The sequence below is a fragment of the Aethina tumida genome, chromosome 7 (assembly GCF_024364675.1).
Source record: "Aethina tumida isolate Nest 87 chromosome 7, icAetTumi1.1, whole genome shotgun sequence".
Taxonomy (NCBI): Eukaryota; Metazoa; Arthropoda; class Insecta; order Coleoptera; family Nitidulidae; genus Aethina; species Aethina tumida.
Genome location: NC_065441.1, coordinates 15088007 through 15104500, shown reverse-complemented (window position 1 = coordinate 15104500; position 16494 = coordinate 15088007). Strand labels below are relative to the sequence as shown.

Genomic DNA, 16494 nt, shown 5'->3' with positions numbered 1-16494 from the left:
CGGCCGTAAATAATCCATAAGGAGATCGAGAAGTGTTTGTTTGCTCTTCCCCGTCTCGTCCCTCCAAACTCAATTAATCACGCACCCGCGCTTCAATTAGCAAGAGAAACATGCCAATGGGGCCGCCTCTCATTTTTACATTCAGTACTTCTTGCTCGCATCACCCTGTAAATGTCAACAGTGAGAACCAGAGACGTGATATTCAAAAAAATCTAATCGTGGAACCCGTGGCGGTTGTTTTCATTTTAGAGCCTTCACCGCTGTACGACAACAACCACTACCACGAAGAATGCCTGCGTTGCAACTCGTGCGGCCTCAACCTGACCGGGCCGAATCAGAAGCGGGCGCGGCGCTTCAAGAACCAGATACTGTGCGATCTGCACTTCGCCGACGTCGCGCTCATGGAGTGCTCCGACTTCATGCAGCAGCTGCGCAGCTTCAAGCCGCAGTCGTTGGGATGCGCGGTAGCGAGGCGCAAATCGTCCACGACGCTCATCTTTCCCCTGCCCCCGCAAGCTTGTTCAGGTGAGGTTATTCGTTTTTTTACAAAAATATTTAACCTAATAATTCTGTTTAATACGTTGAAATTTCCATGAAATAACTAATTAATGTTGTTAAAATGAAATATTAATTAATTTTAATTTCAATCAACAAAATTGTTTTGATATTATCTCGAAATTTATGTAATAAGCTCATTAAAATTAACGGTGTTAATTAATGCAGCTTATAAATTGTACCTATTGTACTCAGTGGCTCAATAACACAAATCTCTTAATTAACTTTACTTTTATTTTCATTTCCTAAAAATAATTAACTAACAAGCGGACCGATAAAATAATGTTAATTTCCTCATGATAACAAAACTTTTCATACAACTGTTGCAATATTCAAAATTATTTAATTAATTACTGAAATTAATTAATACTAATGTTTTGCCAATTTAATCGGTTTATTTGTATAGTTACGAAATAAATCATTTGATGTTGTTTCACAATGTTTATTGAAAAACGCCATCTGATAGGGATTAAAATAATTTATAATTGTATTAATATTGTTTTTGATTAAATGGTTTAGGTATTTTTTCAGTATACTCAGTTATAATTTTGTTAATGTGTTTGTGCGTAATATATGTTTTAATCAGCTATATTACAAATACACTGTTCCAAAAAATTGCCGTACCACATCAATAATAATTGATTTTTATTAATATTATCTGAAAATGGGAAAAATAAACGTATACACCCTTTGTATATTTATTTAAAAATAGGCTTTTATTTATAATTGTTACAAAAAAATCCTAAAAAAATTGTTTTTCTAAAAAGATTACAATTGAACAAAATTTGATGTCTAAAAAAATAAAAATTTAAACTTAATATCGGGTTATTTCGCCTCTACTTCGAATGAATGAATGAAAGATAATTTCGGACCACATGGGCTGTTAAAAGTTTTGAGCAGGAGTTGTAGCTCAAAATGTACTATATAAGTATATAGTACATTTTGAGCTACAACTCCTGCTCAATTTAATTAAAATTTAGTTACAAAATTATAAGTGGTGTATTCATTTCTTGGAACCGTGTATATAAGCTTGTATTTTTATATTCACAATGAAAAACCTCATAGAAGTCCGCATAAATTACATTTTCACATGTTATTGTTTAAAAATAAATTGTAAAAAGCTCCCCTGACACAATGACATAGAGCAAAAACAATGAAATGTACTTTGAAGCACTTTATTTTCTGTATTCTAACAAAAAAAAAGTCTAGACAATAGACTCACTGTGAAGTGTTCAAGAGTTTCAATCAGATACTCTGAAATATTGAATATAACGATTTTTGTTTTAAAAATGGAATAAGTAATTTAATTTATATGTGTCAGTTGCGTCTACTTGTCTTCTTAAGGTGAAATATGTTTTTATAAAGCGAATGTAAATTTATTACTTGCCTCCGGAGTTAATCTAGCGAAGTTTTAAAAGTTCCAGTCAATTTTTTATCCAGTTTAAAACAGGGATGCAAAATGGAACTGAATTACGGTTTACCAATTAAGAGCGCATATGAGAAATTAAATACAATCAGCACATTGTGATCGACATAGTAGATCCTTTAATTTGGAGGATCGGTGCTGTTAATTAATAAACTTGATAATCGGCACTGCAATTGTCGGCGATGAAATCTCATTTTGATTTTGGCTGCGTTCTAACTAAAAATATATTGGACAATAGATCCAACGTCAAGCGTTTTCGGGAGTTACAATTAAATAATCTGTGAAATGCTGAATTTAATGATTTTTCCCTTAAAAAGGAATACGTAACTTAATATGCATGTGTCAATTTTGTCTATTAGTCTCCATTTTGAAATGAACTAATTTTTGAAATATGAATGCAAATTTTTACTAGTCCGGCTTCATCGTTAAATTATAATCAGCATCAAAAGTTGGAAAAATTGCTAGTCAGCTTTTCAGTCGGGCTTAACATGAAATGAATAAGAATGCAAAAATGTAAATTGAAAATGGAGATAATATTTCCAATAAAAAAGGCGCTTTGGAATGACTAATTAGTTAGTATGTTCTCACTGATCGATACCGTACAAATTTGGAACATCTCAGTAATTAATAAAATTAACATTATTCACAGTAATAGTCGTAAAACGCCCCATTATTAGAACAATTAATTAGTACGTTTTAATTTTAAGACCTCATTAATTAATAAAATTGATATTCAACTCAGAAATACTCGTAAAACTGATTTTTTTTGCTTTTTTCGCTGTGTTACAAAATAATACAGGAAATAAAGTTACTACATAATATTTAATCTGATAATCTGACAGATATTTGTTTTGTTTGAGGATATGAAAGGAAATGTGTACCTTGTTTGGCTCCATCATTAGATTACTCCATTACTAATATATAATTTTAATAGTTTTTAATTTTTCATTAAGTTTAGAATAAAATTCTGTTTCCATAAAAATATAGAGATAAACTGTGTTGAGTTTGATGTTATGAATGGAAATTTATTATCAAAGTTTTAGAGATCTGTAGTCGGATTTTTCAAACAGTTTTGATAAATTGAATTAAAAGATGTTGATCTAAAATAAAAATGGAATAAAATTTCTAAAACAAAACTCTAAAAAAATAATTAATTAAATTAATATTCATTTCCCTGTTAATAAATGTCCAGTGGTTTATTTCATGTTAATAAAAAATATAGACAATAACTTTATTGACATGGGTTTTAATCAAATACTAAAATAAAAGGAGTTTATATTTTTAAAAGTAATAAGTAATTTAATTTACATGCCAGTTTCATGTAGTAGCTTTTAGATAAAAACTGTTTGAAGATATTGATGGAAATATATTACATGTTTGCCTTCATCAATAAGTTTAGCAGTATCAAAGATTCTAATGGGTTTTTTCATTCAATTTAAAAGGAAATTAATAGTGAAGCAAAAGAAAAAAATCAAATAGACGAGAACAACGAGACGAGATTTCTCTTAAAAAGTAAAAAATAATTTATTCCATATATGAGACATATAGACTAACGGTGTTTGATATGATGAACGGAAATTTGTTACTTAGTTGCCTCCACCATTAATTTAATCAAGTTAAATATTTCTAATCTGACTTCTGACTCTTTAAAATAAAATCCCGTCAGTTGTTAAAATCATTTCTTTGTTAGCATGGAGAATAAATTAGCTGTCATGTGTTTAAAACAAATAAATGTAATTTTATTTTCAAAATTAACAAGTAATTCATTTCATGTGTCAGTTTCATATACTACCTTTTATATGAAAGCTGATTGACTATGTGACTGAATATTTATTAAATGTTTTTCTCCATCACTTAGTTTATCAATGTCACAGTTTCGGGATTTTTCATCCAATTAAAACAAAATCCTACTGCAAAAAATGTTAATCTAAAGTTGACATAAAAGACACAGTTCTAATACATTGGAACAACCAATTAATAAGATTCTACTGAGAATATTGTTGTGAATTTCAATTTATATGGTTATTTGACTGAAAGTAAATTGACTGTAACATACAATATTCAAACAGTCAAAAGTTTCAAATAAGTACAGTAATATGAACCATAAGTGTTTCTTATAGGCTTTTTCAACCAATACATGCAAAAATGAATACTACAATTTGTAGATAATTAGACAATTAATTAGTATCTCTAGACTAATAGATATTTTAAAACCGTTTAATATGGATAATCCCGTCAGTTATTAAAGTCATTTCTTTGCTGGCATGGAAAATAAATTAGCTGCTGTGTTTAAAACAAATAAATTAATTTTTATTTTAAAAAGTAACAAGTAATTTAGTTCATATATGTCAGTTTCATATACAACCTCTTGAAATATGAAAGCTGATCGACTATATAAATGAAAATTTATTAAATGTTTGCCTCCTTCATTAAGTTTAGCAATTTCATAGTTTATAATGGGTTTTTTCATCCAATTTAAAACAAAATCCATGTTACTACAAGAAATGTTAATCTAAATTGATATAAGATAGACATAGTTAACTTTAATATGTTCTTATAAATATAACATAGTCGAAATAGAAGAGATTAAAAGTGTTCAGAATGGTTTAACAAATATTAAACATTTGGAGAATATTGTTGGGATTCCAATTTATATTTGATTATATTTATTTGACTCTAATTACGCCTGTAGTTACAAACGATTTAATAAATAACATCATGTTTTTATCTTTATTATGTTAATAATAAGAAATTACATATTCTTCTCAACTCTTTTGCTGAAGAATCTGACACTCCATAAAAAAAAAGTAGATTGTACAATATTCAAGAGTTTCAATCTGAAAAGTAATAAGTATAATTAACTGTTTCTCATACGCTTTTTTATCCAGTAGGTATGAAAAAAAAGAAAAATGATAATCTAAAAGAGAAATTGAACTCTATTTCCAATAAAAAAAATTTAAACCATTTAATTTGGAACATCTCATTAATTATTAAATTTAATATTCATATTAATATTTTTTATTCTAAAAAAAGTATGGATAATAAATTGACTGTCATGTGTCTTAAACAAATAATTAGAAAAATATTAAAATAAAATGTGCTTTTATTTTAAAAAGTAATAAGTAATTTAGTTTACATGTGTCAGTTTCACATACTACCTTTTAGATGAAACCTTTTTGATGATATTAATGGAAATTTATTACATGTTTGCTTCCATCATTAAGTTCAGCAACATCAAAGATTCTAATGGATTTTTTCATCCAATTTAAAAAGAAATACAAAAATAAAACTCTAAAATGGATTTAAAATACGTTTTTTTTTTTAATAAAAAACACATTGGAACAATTAATTAGCCAGTTCTGACTAAACGACATCGTTTAAACCTTTAATTTGGTTGATCGATTAATTACTAAAATTAATATTCATCGCCGTAATACTCGTAAAACGTCCGAATCAGATTTTTTTTGGTCAACATTTTCCGCAGCAAATTTTAAACCCAATTCCGTTTTATCGCCGTCACTACAACTCATAAATATTTATTAGCCCATTCGTCGATACTCGAGTGTTTTTTAGGAGTGAGGCAAAACTTCTCACTGTTATTTTTCACTGAATCAGCGGATCAATCGATCGAAGTGCGTCGTTGCACGGGACGATTTATTTGAAGTTCCTCGACGGATTTCGTCTTTTTAAAAACATCTCCGACTAATTGCCAGCATCGTTCACCCGTTAATCGGACGATCACGTCCGTTTCGCGAACGGAACGGCATAAATCAAACGCGAACGGAGACACAAACAAACGATCAATCTTGTTGCGAGCGGGTCGCGTTAAATGACCGGTTCCTCAATTTTTTCCTCGTTGCCGGGTCCGAGATTGATAGCCGGAGTTCGAAATTAACGAAAACGGACGCGGATTTGATTCATCACCGGCGGCGGAATTAATTTGCCGTCGTGATTAATTGCCGCGTAACTTTCTTTGTTCCGCGTAATTTTTCGAATTTTGTACGTTTCTTTGGCGGCGTCGACGTTGAAGGTGCAAAAGGGATGGGACAAAGCGATTGGAGAAAGTTAGCGATTAGCCCTGAGGGCATAATGAGATTGGTTCGGGGCCGATGTTTATCGATTTCGCCCTATCTTTTCATCCACTCCCGATTTCTAACCCCCCCGCTTTTCCCTTCAAGGGAAACTTGCTACGGGATAAGTTAAAGCTCCGGCCTTCGATAACACTCTCTCTTACCTTGTTAGATCGCAGCGAATCGAATTATGTGTTTGTTATATTGTTATTATGCCGGCGTAATTGATTAAAAGGGTTTCGCATTGATTCCAACTCCAATTAAACTCATCGGGCCAGATGAACACTACAAATCCTTACATAATCCCTTCAAAAAAAGCTTTAGTATATTTAGAGTTTCAATTTCCGACTTGAATATTTTAATTGAAAATAAACATGTAAGCAAAAATCCAAATGGCAAAATTAAATTAACACGTCAGCCCCTCCGTAAAACATAAATTTGGGTCAGATCCATAAGTTACGTACCTCACGTCCGGATCAAAACTTTCCCATCCATTTGGCGTGTGCCCGGAATACCAAAACAAATTCGTTAATTGTCCTCTTTTTGTTTGTTGCCTTGGTGAGACGTAAATTCGATACCGGTCGTGACAAAAGCCTTTTAAAAAACCGAGGAGAAAAAATAAAACCGACACGTATTAAGACCCACAATACAGTCCGGAAAATCCGAAGAATTCACGCTTTTTATTTGTGTGTGTGTGTGTGTGTTTCCAGAGTTCGGTTTTTTATTATATGTGTGGGGAAAAAATAGAAACGTTAAAGCAAAAACTGGGAAGGTGGAAAACGTCGTTTTCGCTGACACAATGAAGATTTATTATCCGGAGCTGAATCCTGGGAGAGTTACCGGACTAACAATATTACAAGATGACGGGTTTAAAATTTTCAAAATCGTGTTTGAAACTTCTATGAAGTTCATCTAATCCTGCTTCATCAACTTGCTAATATTGATGTGAACAACTGTTTAAGTTGTAGTTAAATTTAATTATAATTGAAATAATTTATTGATTATCAGAATATTTTAATAATTTAGAATTTATTAAACTGAAGTTATAATTATAAGTAATTAACTAAAAGTACTTAATTTAATTATAGGCATCATTTATTTAATAGTACGTAATTTTATTGTAGGAGTAATTTAATTTTAAAATTTAATTGACGTAAATAATTATTCTTCTAAATATTTTTATAAAACTCGTAAGGTACTTAATTTTATTGGGAATAAATAATTTATTATACAAAAAAACAAGATTGAAGTTTATTAATTATAATATATAATTTAATAAGTTAATTGTAAGTATAATTTTTCTTAAAGGAAAACCTTAATTAAATTTATTAAAAATAAATCAATTGTTTATTGATTATAACAATTTTTTTAATAATTTATTTTTCTAAATATTTATACATGTGAAATTGAAATTACTTAATTTAATTAGGTGTATTTTATTGTTAAAAACTTGAAAAATACTAATAATTGAATGAATTTCTATGAAAAAATTGTTTATTGATTTTAACAATTTTTTAAATAATTTATTTATTATTTAAATATTTATTGAATTGATTTAATTAAGTGTAATTTACTCTTAAAACAAAAACCTAAAATATTCAAGTAATCTAATTATTTTGTGAATAAAAATATTTTATTTATTATAATTATTTATTCTTTTAAATATTTATAGAATTGAAGTTGAAATTGCTTAATTTAATAAATGAAAGATGCTAAAACAATTAAATTACTTTATGAAAAATTGTTTATTGATGGTAACAATTTTTTATATAAATTTTTATTGAATTGAAGTTGAAATTACTTGATTTAATTAAGTGTAACTTATTTTTAAAACAAAAAATTATTATTATTATTTTGTAAATAAAAAAATAGCTTATTTATTATAACAATATTTCCAATAACTTATTTTTCTAAATTAAGTTAAAGTTGAAATTATTTAATTTAATTGTTAAACAAGAATTTTTTTAATAATTTATTATTATTTACTAAAAAATACTTAAAATATTCAAGTAATCTAATTTCTTTGTAAATAAAAAATACCTTATTAATTTATTCTTATAAATATTCATTAAATAAAAGTATAATTTACTGTTACAACAAAAACATAGAATATTCAAATAATCAAATTATTTTGTAAATAAGAAATAGTGTATTGATTATATCAAATTTTGCAATAATTTATTCTTCCAAATATTTAATGAATTGAAATGAAAGTGCTTAATTTAATAGGTGTAATTTATTGTTAAAACAAGAATATGAAATATTCAATTGAATTACTTTTTATGAATAAATTATTTATTGATTGAACCATTTTCCTAATGATAATATTTATTGAATTGAAGTTGAATTACTTGATTTAATTAAGGGTTTAAAACAAAATCTTAAAGGACACAAACAATTTAATTAATTTGTAAATAAAAAAAGTTTATTGTATATACTATTATAATTAAGTGGATACTTAATTAAATTGTCAATGTATTTATATTTGAAACAAATGTTTTAAAGATATAAACGAAGAAATTGTTTTGTATTGGAAAATAAAACTGTAAAAAAGAATTGAATTAAATGTCGGATATATAGGACAAGTCTATTTTCAGATATTCTCTTTGAAAAGTTCGGATAAAAACCCGTTTGTTTCAGACGTGAATGACAATGACAAAGAAGCGGAAATCCGTAAGAAAAACACGCTATCGATTCATTAGATTCACGTTGGGGATACAGAAAAAATCATTCTTTGAACTCAAATAAATACATTTATTTAGATTTTAATTTGTTTCCCAATAATTTATCATTTTCATATCGAATATCCAAACTTTATTTGTTCATTAAATACAATTATTTTGAACACTTTGTTTGATTAATAATATATAGCAAATTCAGAAAGCGTAAACACATCAAAATTATAATATCGAATTGATGTGTGTTTTCCATGGAGTAATTTATAATGCACATTAATGTATATAATTGTGTGAATAATTACTCACAATGCAATTTGTATTGAAATCAGCGGCAGATTTTACCCAAATATTATTATTAAGCAAATGCATTTAATGGATTTCCATGTTAGTTATCGAATTTTATGGCAAAATTTGCCCTAAATACTCCGCGATAACTGACGAAAATTCGCTGCAATTTGTTAATTATAAAACGTTCATAAATTTAATTAGATTACCCCTAATTTTCGTTGTAGGTGAAAGAAAAACATTGACTTTACTACGTACGAAATTAACAAAATCCAAAGCAAACAACTTTTAAAACTGGCAGGTTTTATTCGGTCCTGCACAAACACGCCCAATGACCCAAAAATAAATATCTTCCGACATTTCTCGACGTTCTCGCCGCAAATATTGTCCTTTCATATTAAATTACTTCCCTTTTCGTCCCGGCCTTTTAATATTTCCACTCCGTTGGAAATTCCTTTTTTTTCTTCTCTCATTTTAGCATTTTAGATCCCGGACCAATGTATTAACGGTTTGTGTGAAGAGTTGAGCAATTAGATTTATCAGTGTTTTTAGTTACGGAATTTAAGTTCAAGCCGTTTAAGTGCTGTTTAAGCTTTTCGAGGCAACTTCAATTCAACCATCATTCATGTTGATGTATTTTGCATGTTATTGGATGAAAGGGAACGAGACCGCAGAAAATATGACTAAATCAGCGCTATTCCAGTAATAAAATCTGCACAGTTGGTGCGAGACAAATTTATTTATTCTCCGAAATCGAAGGAGGCGAAATAAGACGTCGAACAAAAAAAAAGGAATGAGAGGGTGAGACGTGGTGTTTTCGGTCGCCTTGACACTAATCCGATTTTCATTAGGCGATCGTATATGAATTTTATGATTGTGTGGCGTGTTCTGTGAAAACAATTTCGTATACTGAGTGTCAACTACCATATAACGCCACTTTAATATGTCTTCGTTATTGAGCTGTTGAGGACTAAACTGCCCAGATGTGAATTGTTATATTTTGATGGGTTGCCTAAATAATTAAATGCAATCAAATTATTTTATATTTTTATAATTACTGATTAGTTTCCTTAAATGTTTTGATACTGCTGATAACCTTAAATTTTTTTTTACAAATTTAACATTTTTAAATCTGAAATGGGTATATACTATATATACTAAATTTTATAATAAAATTGCATATTTAAAATTCTGTGGAAAAATTAAAACTCATTATCTTTTTATGAATTTATTTTTTAAAATTGGGTTATTTTTGATCATTTATTCTATATACTACTTGAACATATTTTTAGTAACTAATTATATTTGTTATAAAATTTTTGACAATAAATTGTTTTTATTTTAATTAATCCATATTTATTATTAATTAAAGATTGGCATGGCCCAAAACCAAAACATACACAGTAATTTTTTAGACAAGAAAATTGAGAAAATCATATTAGCAAATTTTTTATAAATCTGAAATGGGTATATACTAAACTTTATAAAAAATTTGCACATTTAAAATTCTGTGGAAAAATTAAAACTCATTATTTTTTTATGAATTTATTTTTTAAAATTGTGTTATTTTTGATCGTTTATTCTATATACTACTTGAACATATTTTGAGTAACTAATTATATTAGTTATAAAATTTTTGCCAATCCATATTTATTAATAATTAAAGATTTTTATGTATGATACAAATATCTAATCAGAAACGAATTATTTTGGAAAACAATAATTATATATGTTATAAAATTTATGACAATAAATTGCTTTTATTTTTAATTAATCCATACTAATTATTAATAAAGATTTTGCAGTATGAAAACTTTTGAGGAAACTACTAAACATCTTCAATCTTTTGAGAAACATTGTAAATTTTATCGACTTTTCTCTCCATCAAAACAATACATTATTGTTTCTAATTTTGTCATTTTTAAAAGGATGACAACAAGTAGAAACAAATCTTAGTCTCGCCATTAAATTTTATGTAAAAACTTGTATGTATCCAGTACAGTAAATTATTATTGTTACACAACTTCAGTTTTTCCATTGTAATGGACGAAATTGATTATCCATTTGAAATCATTTTCAGGAAACACCTCAGTAACAAAGATATATTTATTAAATTGGCCCTCTGTGAATATAGCCAGGACAACAGCGTTTTCCTGTTAACAGTAGTCATTATTCCGTTGTCACAAGTTAAAAATTTACTTTTAAATTTAAATCAGATACCAAAGTTGATGTAGAAGAAAACTTGGTTACTCTGACGAGTATGTATTAAAATGTATGAGTTTCCAATTAATTGTGGCGACCTTGAACTGAGAAAGGACTAAAAACACATTCGTTAAAGCGAAGGACGAAGTTGAGAAGTGTACCTACTTGTTACCAGTAAAATATTTACCAGGATCAAATAGAATTCTCAACAGTAAATCGATACGCCTTTTTAATTCCCGACTCGTTTTCCACCTTTGCATTTCGGACGATAAAACGTTACAATTCGAATTTTACGATTTACGACAGTGTATAAATTCGGGATTTAAAAATTTTATCGATGCATTTTACGTAAAATACTTTTATAACTGTGTGCTAAAAGTTTTATTTCCCATTAAAATCAAGTGAGGCCGTTAACATTTTTATAAACAAAATTTAACATGACGATCACGATGATTTATGTACTAAACCAAATTAAAATTAAACCCCTTTACTGGGGCATAAAATGTACGTCATAATTTATAGAGTAAGTTTAAGTCGTAATATTCGTTTTACAGAGTTGCTTTGAGCATCCTGCAGGATGTACGTTTTAGGTATTATATTTTGAAGCTTTATGATTCACTGCAGTTCCGTAAAAGTCTTTTGAAACGGAATCCAACTGGGCTTCATTATAACAACATATTTACAAAGTTATTTCCGTAAATCTTCTACATTTGTATTCCTTTTTTTGAAATAAATATGTTGTTAAAATTTATTTCGTTTGAAAACGGACATCAATGATAAATTGGAATAACAATTTGTAAAATCCTCCCGTGGAATGGATAACAAATTCCCAATTAAAATTTTATCCATAAATTGCGTTGAAATAACTAAAAATTGAATTTTTGTGCACATTAATTGTATTTGAAAAATGTTACTGCAGGAGAAATGTTTAAGCCCCTAATTTGTTTTGATTAATATAGAACCAAAACTAATTTTGTTCATTGTTAATATTTTTAATCGGTAATTTTAGGAATTGTGATGTAAAATGCTGCAGCATTTTTCATTGGCCGCAGAATTTTGCAAATTGATAAAACAAACATGTTAATTTTCAGCCACTGCGAGTGACAATTCAATGAAGGAATAAGTGTATAGTCCGGCTCACTCTAAGTTTGAACACCAAGCTACTTTATACGTTTGGTGTTCTACCTTACAGTGAGCGGGCTGCACACATAATCAACTGGAAAATGCCCTCACCAAAAACAACGGATTCCACCCCTAAATATCAATGGACTAAATACTTGTACAAATAATAGAATTAGTTGAAATAATTTAGCAAATTTGAAGTGGTTTAGGTCGGAATGCGTTTTGTATTTGATTCTAAGTGCAATTGTAACAAGTTTATAATCAAATAGAGCAAATCTGTAGATTAGGTAAAATAGTATAGGTGTTTTACAACAATTTTATTCAATAAGGTATTGAGCTGGAAACAGATAAGATATGAAAATGAGAATATGCAACATTTTGTATGAAATTTTGATAGTATCTATTAAAAAATGGCTGGAAACCTGTCCTAGTCAATTTATGGGCAAAAATTTATATGACATGCATAGTTTCTTATTGTCCATCATTTGAGCAGTTTTAAATAAAAAAGTTACGGTGGAGTTTCCACCCTAAATGAGCCACGTTCTATGAGATACTTCTAAAACTCATCACAAATTTATTAACAATTTCAAAGGAAAATTTTTGTGGTCTTTAATAAACGGTAATCCCGACAATATATCAAAGACCCGGTTACTAGTTAATTAACTGCGCGAAAAAAAAAAAATAAAATAAAAAAGGAAAAGACGAGGGATTGTAATTAAAGTGTCCCGATCTCGGTCCCGGTACAATGTAAGCAAATTAAGCCGGGACGATTTTCCGTCGTAAAATGCAATTTATTTTAAAGCCCGAAACGGTATTAAGCTCACCTCGTAATTAGGTGGTTACAGCTAAGTATTTTATCAACGTAATTTTTCCAACCCAACAAAAATACGACAAATTCCGTTTTCAACTTCCAGATGAGTTCTGCGAGGAGTTCCCGCACAACTTCATCCCGACACCGGGCTACTGGATCGAGTGTTCGAGACAGAAGATCGCCTCGGACACGATCTGGGATGAGTCCGAGTCGGATCACGAGATCCAAGAGGGCGACGAGGAGGATCACACCGACGGGACGGAGGAGAACGGTTTGATAGCGCGCAGGAAGGAACGGAGTTGCGACGATTTGTACGAGGACGACGAGGACGACGACGATTCGTCGCTTCCCAGGAAGAAGACGACGATCGAGGAACAGTGGGAGAAGAATCAAGGTTTCGAGCTGACTAGCGTCGAACAGGAGACGTACGAGAAGTACTTTTACGGCACTGAACACTGGAATTACTTCACCAATGACGAGGATCTGGGGCCGGTAATTCTGTCCATAAAGCAGGAAACGCTCAACGGGAGAGACCAGTTCAGGTAAGAAATGCAATATTGTGTGTAAGAGGGGAAAAGGCAAGAAGTTAGATTTATATTGTCTTCGGAGGCCTTCGCAATTTGTTGCGCGGACGAATTATCATCTCCAAACATCCACCCCCCTGCGGGAATAGAAGGGATGAATTACGGGGACGAATTCCCTTCTCTGCACAAGAACAGATATTATGGAAATTTGTTCTTGTGCGAGTGTTACAACTGATAATCATACATAATGCTCTGATGTATTACAACTAGTTTCAACCACTTTACAAATTACTTCCACTAGAACGTTTTCATGCCTATTTAGATTTTGGAAACAAAACGTCGTATTAGTAAAGTCCAATTAAAGACAGACAAAATAAAAAGGGAACAAAGGAAGTGTGTTCTTAAGCTTTAAGGATGAACAAAGGGGGATGATTTGGTCAAGTAAATTGATTCCAATATGTGTGTTTGCCCGGGTCATTTAACCCTTCCACCCCAACCTTCCTCGCAAGCCACAAACTACTTAATTGCCAAATATTATTATCCCCACACCCACAAGACCCTCCAGTCAATTTCATCCATTATATGTATCCATCATAAATTTATCGACACAAAACTATAGTTTTAATAAAAAAGGAGTTTAAAAGAGTTTAAAGTACAAAACAAAAGTGATACGATAGGAAAAATATATATAGTTGGTTAATCTCCGTTTGGTTGGAATCTAGTTGGAGAATGGAATTTGGTAAATTGATTTGACGCGAACAAAAGTTTGCGGACGGGATGCGATGTTTGCTCCGCAAACATTGTTAAATTAAAACTCGGTATTAGCGATAATTCCGAATCGATATCGGGTCCGTTCACGTGTGTTCAGTTTCGTGCACTCTGTTTGACTCTCGATGTTTGTGTTTGACTTTCATATATAAAAAAATTACTTCAAACTATCTAAGCTAACAAATTTGGGTTTCGGGATTTAAAAATGCTTCTAACGGAGTATTGATTTTAAACCAGATATAAATCCTAATAAACAAAAACATGTTTTCGTAGTAATTAGTGTGGCGAACTGTGTGAAAACAACTGGAGTCCAGTAAACAAAAATCGATCGTTTGGGTCCTTTAATCCGGGACTGATGCAAATAATCGTGAAATATGGACCTGAGAGGATTACGACTCCTTCCAAGCCCCCCCGACGGAACGAACTCCACGGGAACTGATTAATGCCCCTTCAACCCTCATAATCTAAAATTTTTCTGGTTTCATGTCCTAAAAATGGGTGGTTTTCGACCACCTGCTTTTGAAATGTGAAGGAAAGTGTAGTAAATCATAACTTAATTTAAGCGATTATCCACTCAGGAAATTGCCAGATGGGCTTCGAATCAATCAAATCGACTATCGGTATTTATCTTGAATATTTGCGAATGGCCAAGATTGATTAATACAATTTTTGATACTGTCACTTAAAATGTTGGGGGGGGGGGGAGATCGAATTGAATTTAATTTTCGAGACAGCACGATATCGATTGATCACGATTCCTTTTCACCTTTTTCACCTTTTCACGTAACAGTGGCCTATTTACTAATTCATTCAGACGTTCATTCTCGACGTTTAAGAGACACAACACAAAACATGTCCTTCCTTTGTTGAAATATTACTTACGAGTAATGGCGTTCAAAAATAATTTATTAATATATATTAATTTATGAATTAGCCGGATTAAATCAACTACTTTTATACATAATTAAGTGTATAAAATACTTGAGATTGCAAAAAGGATACGGCACAATAAAATTGTATAATGAGCAGTTTATTAACTTTTTATTCTAATTAAAATTCTGAACGTTCTCTTGATTATCACTCCAGAGATTGAATCCAATTAACTCAAGTTGACACATTTAGTTTTTGTTCCCTTGCATATTACCATTTTCTTTGTGCCTCTTATGAATCACATTTAATAAATTCAAATTCTAACATTAAAGATAGATAACTAAGGGAATGAATTTACATAGTTTTAAAGCAAAGTATTTTAAATATAGAGAATCGCCTCTAAGTACATCTACGTTCCCAAAAACGATTTCCAGATCTTATTAAAAGTTTTAAAAAGAAAATAAAAAATCTGAGATAATGAGCAATTTATTCTTTCTATTCTTTATATGACAATCCAGATGCTTAAACTTAATAATTTTTAATACTTTTGCTTTATTAAATTTTAAATTTCTAGTATTTTTTTGTAAATCACAATCCTATTTTATAATTGCCAACAGTTTGAGTCAAAAACGGTAAATAAAATAAGAACGACGTAATTTAAATACGGAGGAAACAATTCTTTAATTAGTACTTCAGATACTGAAACTTAATGATGTCTAATGTCTTTTGTATTTTTCCAATTGCCTTAATAAATTGCCATTGTTTTTTTTTTTTTGAAAATCACAATTGCTAGCTGTTTGATACAACAAACAAACAAAAAAATGAGATAGAAGTAATTTAGATATGGAGGAAACAAAGGAAAAAACATAAAGAGTACGTGACAAGTGGAACAATGAGATTGTCCGAAATAAAATATGCTAACGACCTGAGGAACGTGCGAAAACTGAGAAGGATCAATTTAAATAATGAAAAACCACACCGGCCAAATAAATAAATTTAAGTACAGCCGATTTTGTGTGTTTTAAGGGAATGTTCACGCATTATTAAATGCAGCACGAAAACGTGTCGGTAAAATATGAAAGCTTTTAAGAAAAGGAAAGCCTTTCAGCTGTTTTCTTTTTGTGCATATTAATAAATTGTCACTTTTATGGTCTCCGGTGACAATTTTCCATCGCTTTCGTCG

The 16494-nt window shown here is 29.9% G+C and overlaps 1 protein-coding gene across 4 annotated transcripts in view; it reads left to right on the top strand.

Annotated features, from left to right (window-relative positions):
• LOC109600755 (uncharacterized) overlaps positions 1–16494 on the top strand; it is a 62209-nt gene that overhangs the window by 34816 nt on the left and 10899 nt on the right. For all 4 annotated transcript variants that reach the window (XM_020016933.2, XM_049969914.1, XM_049969913.1 and 1 more), the window contains exons 8-9: positions 250–525; positions 13253–13691. In XM_020016933.2, the coding sequence (XP_019872492.2) occupies positions 250–525; positions 13253–13691 (715 nt within the window). The remainder of the gene's footprint in view (positions 1–249; positions 526–13252; positions 13692–16494) is intronic.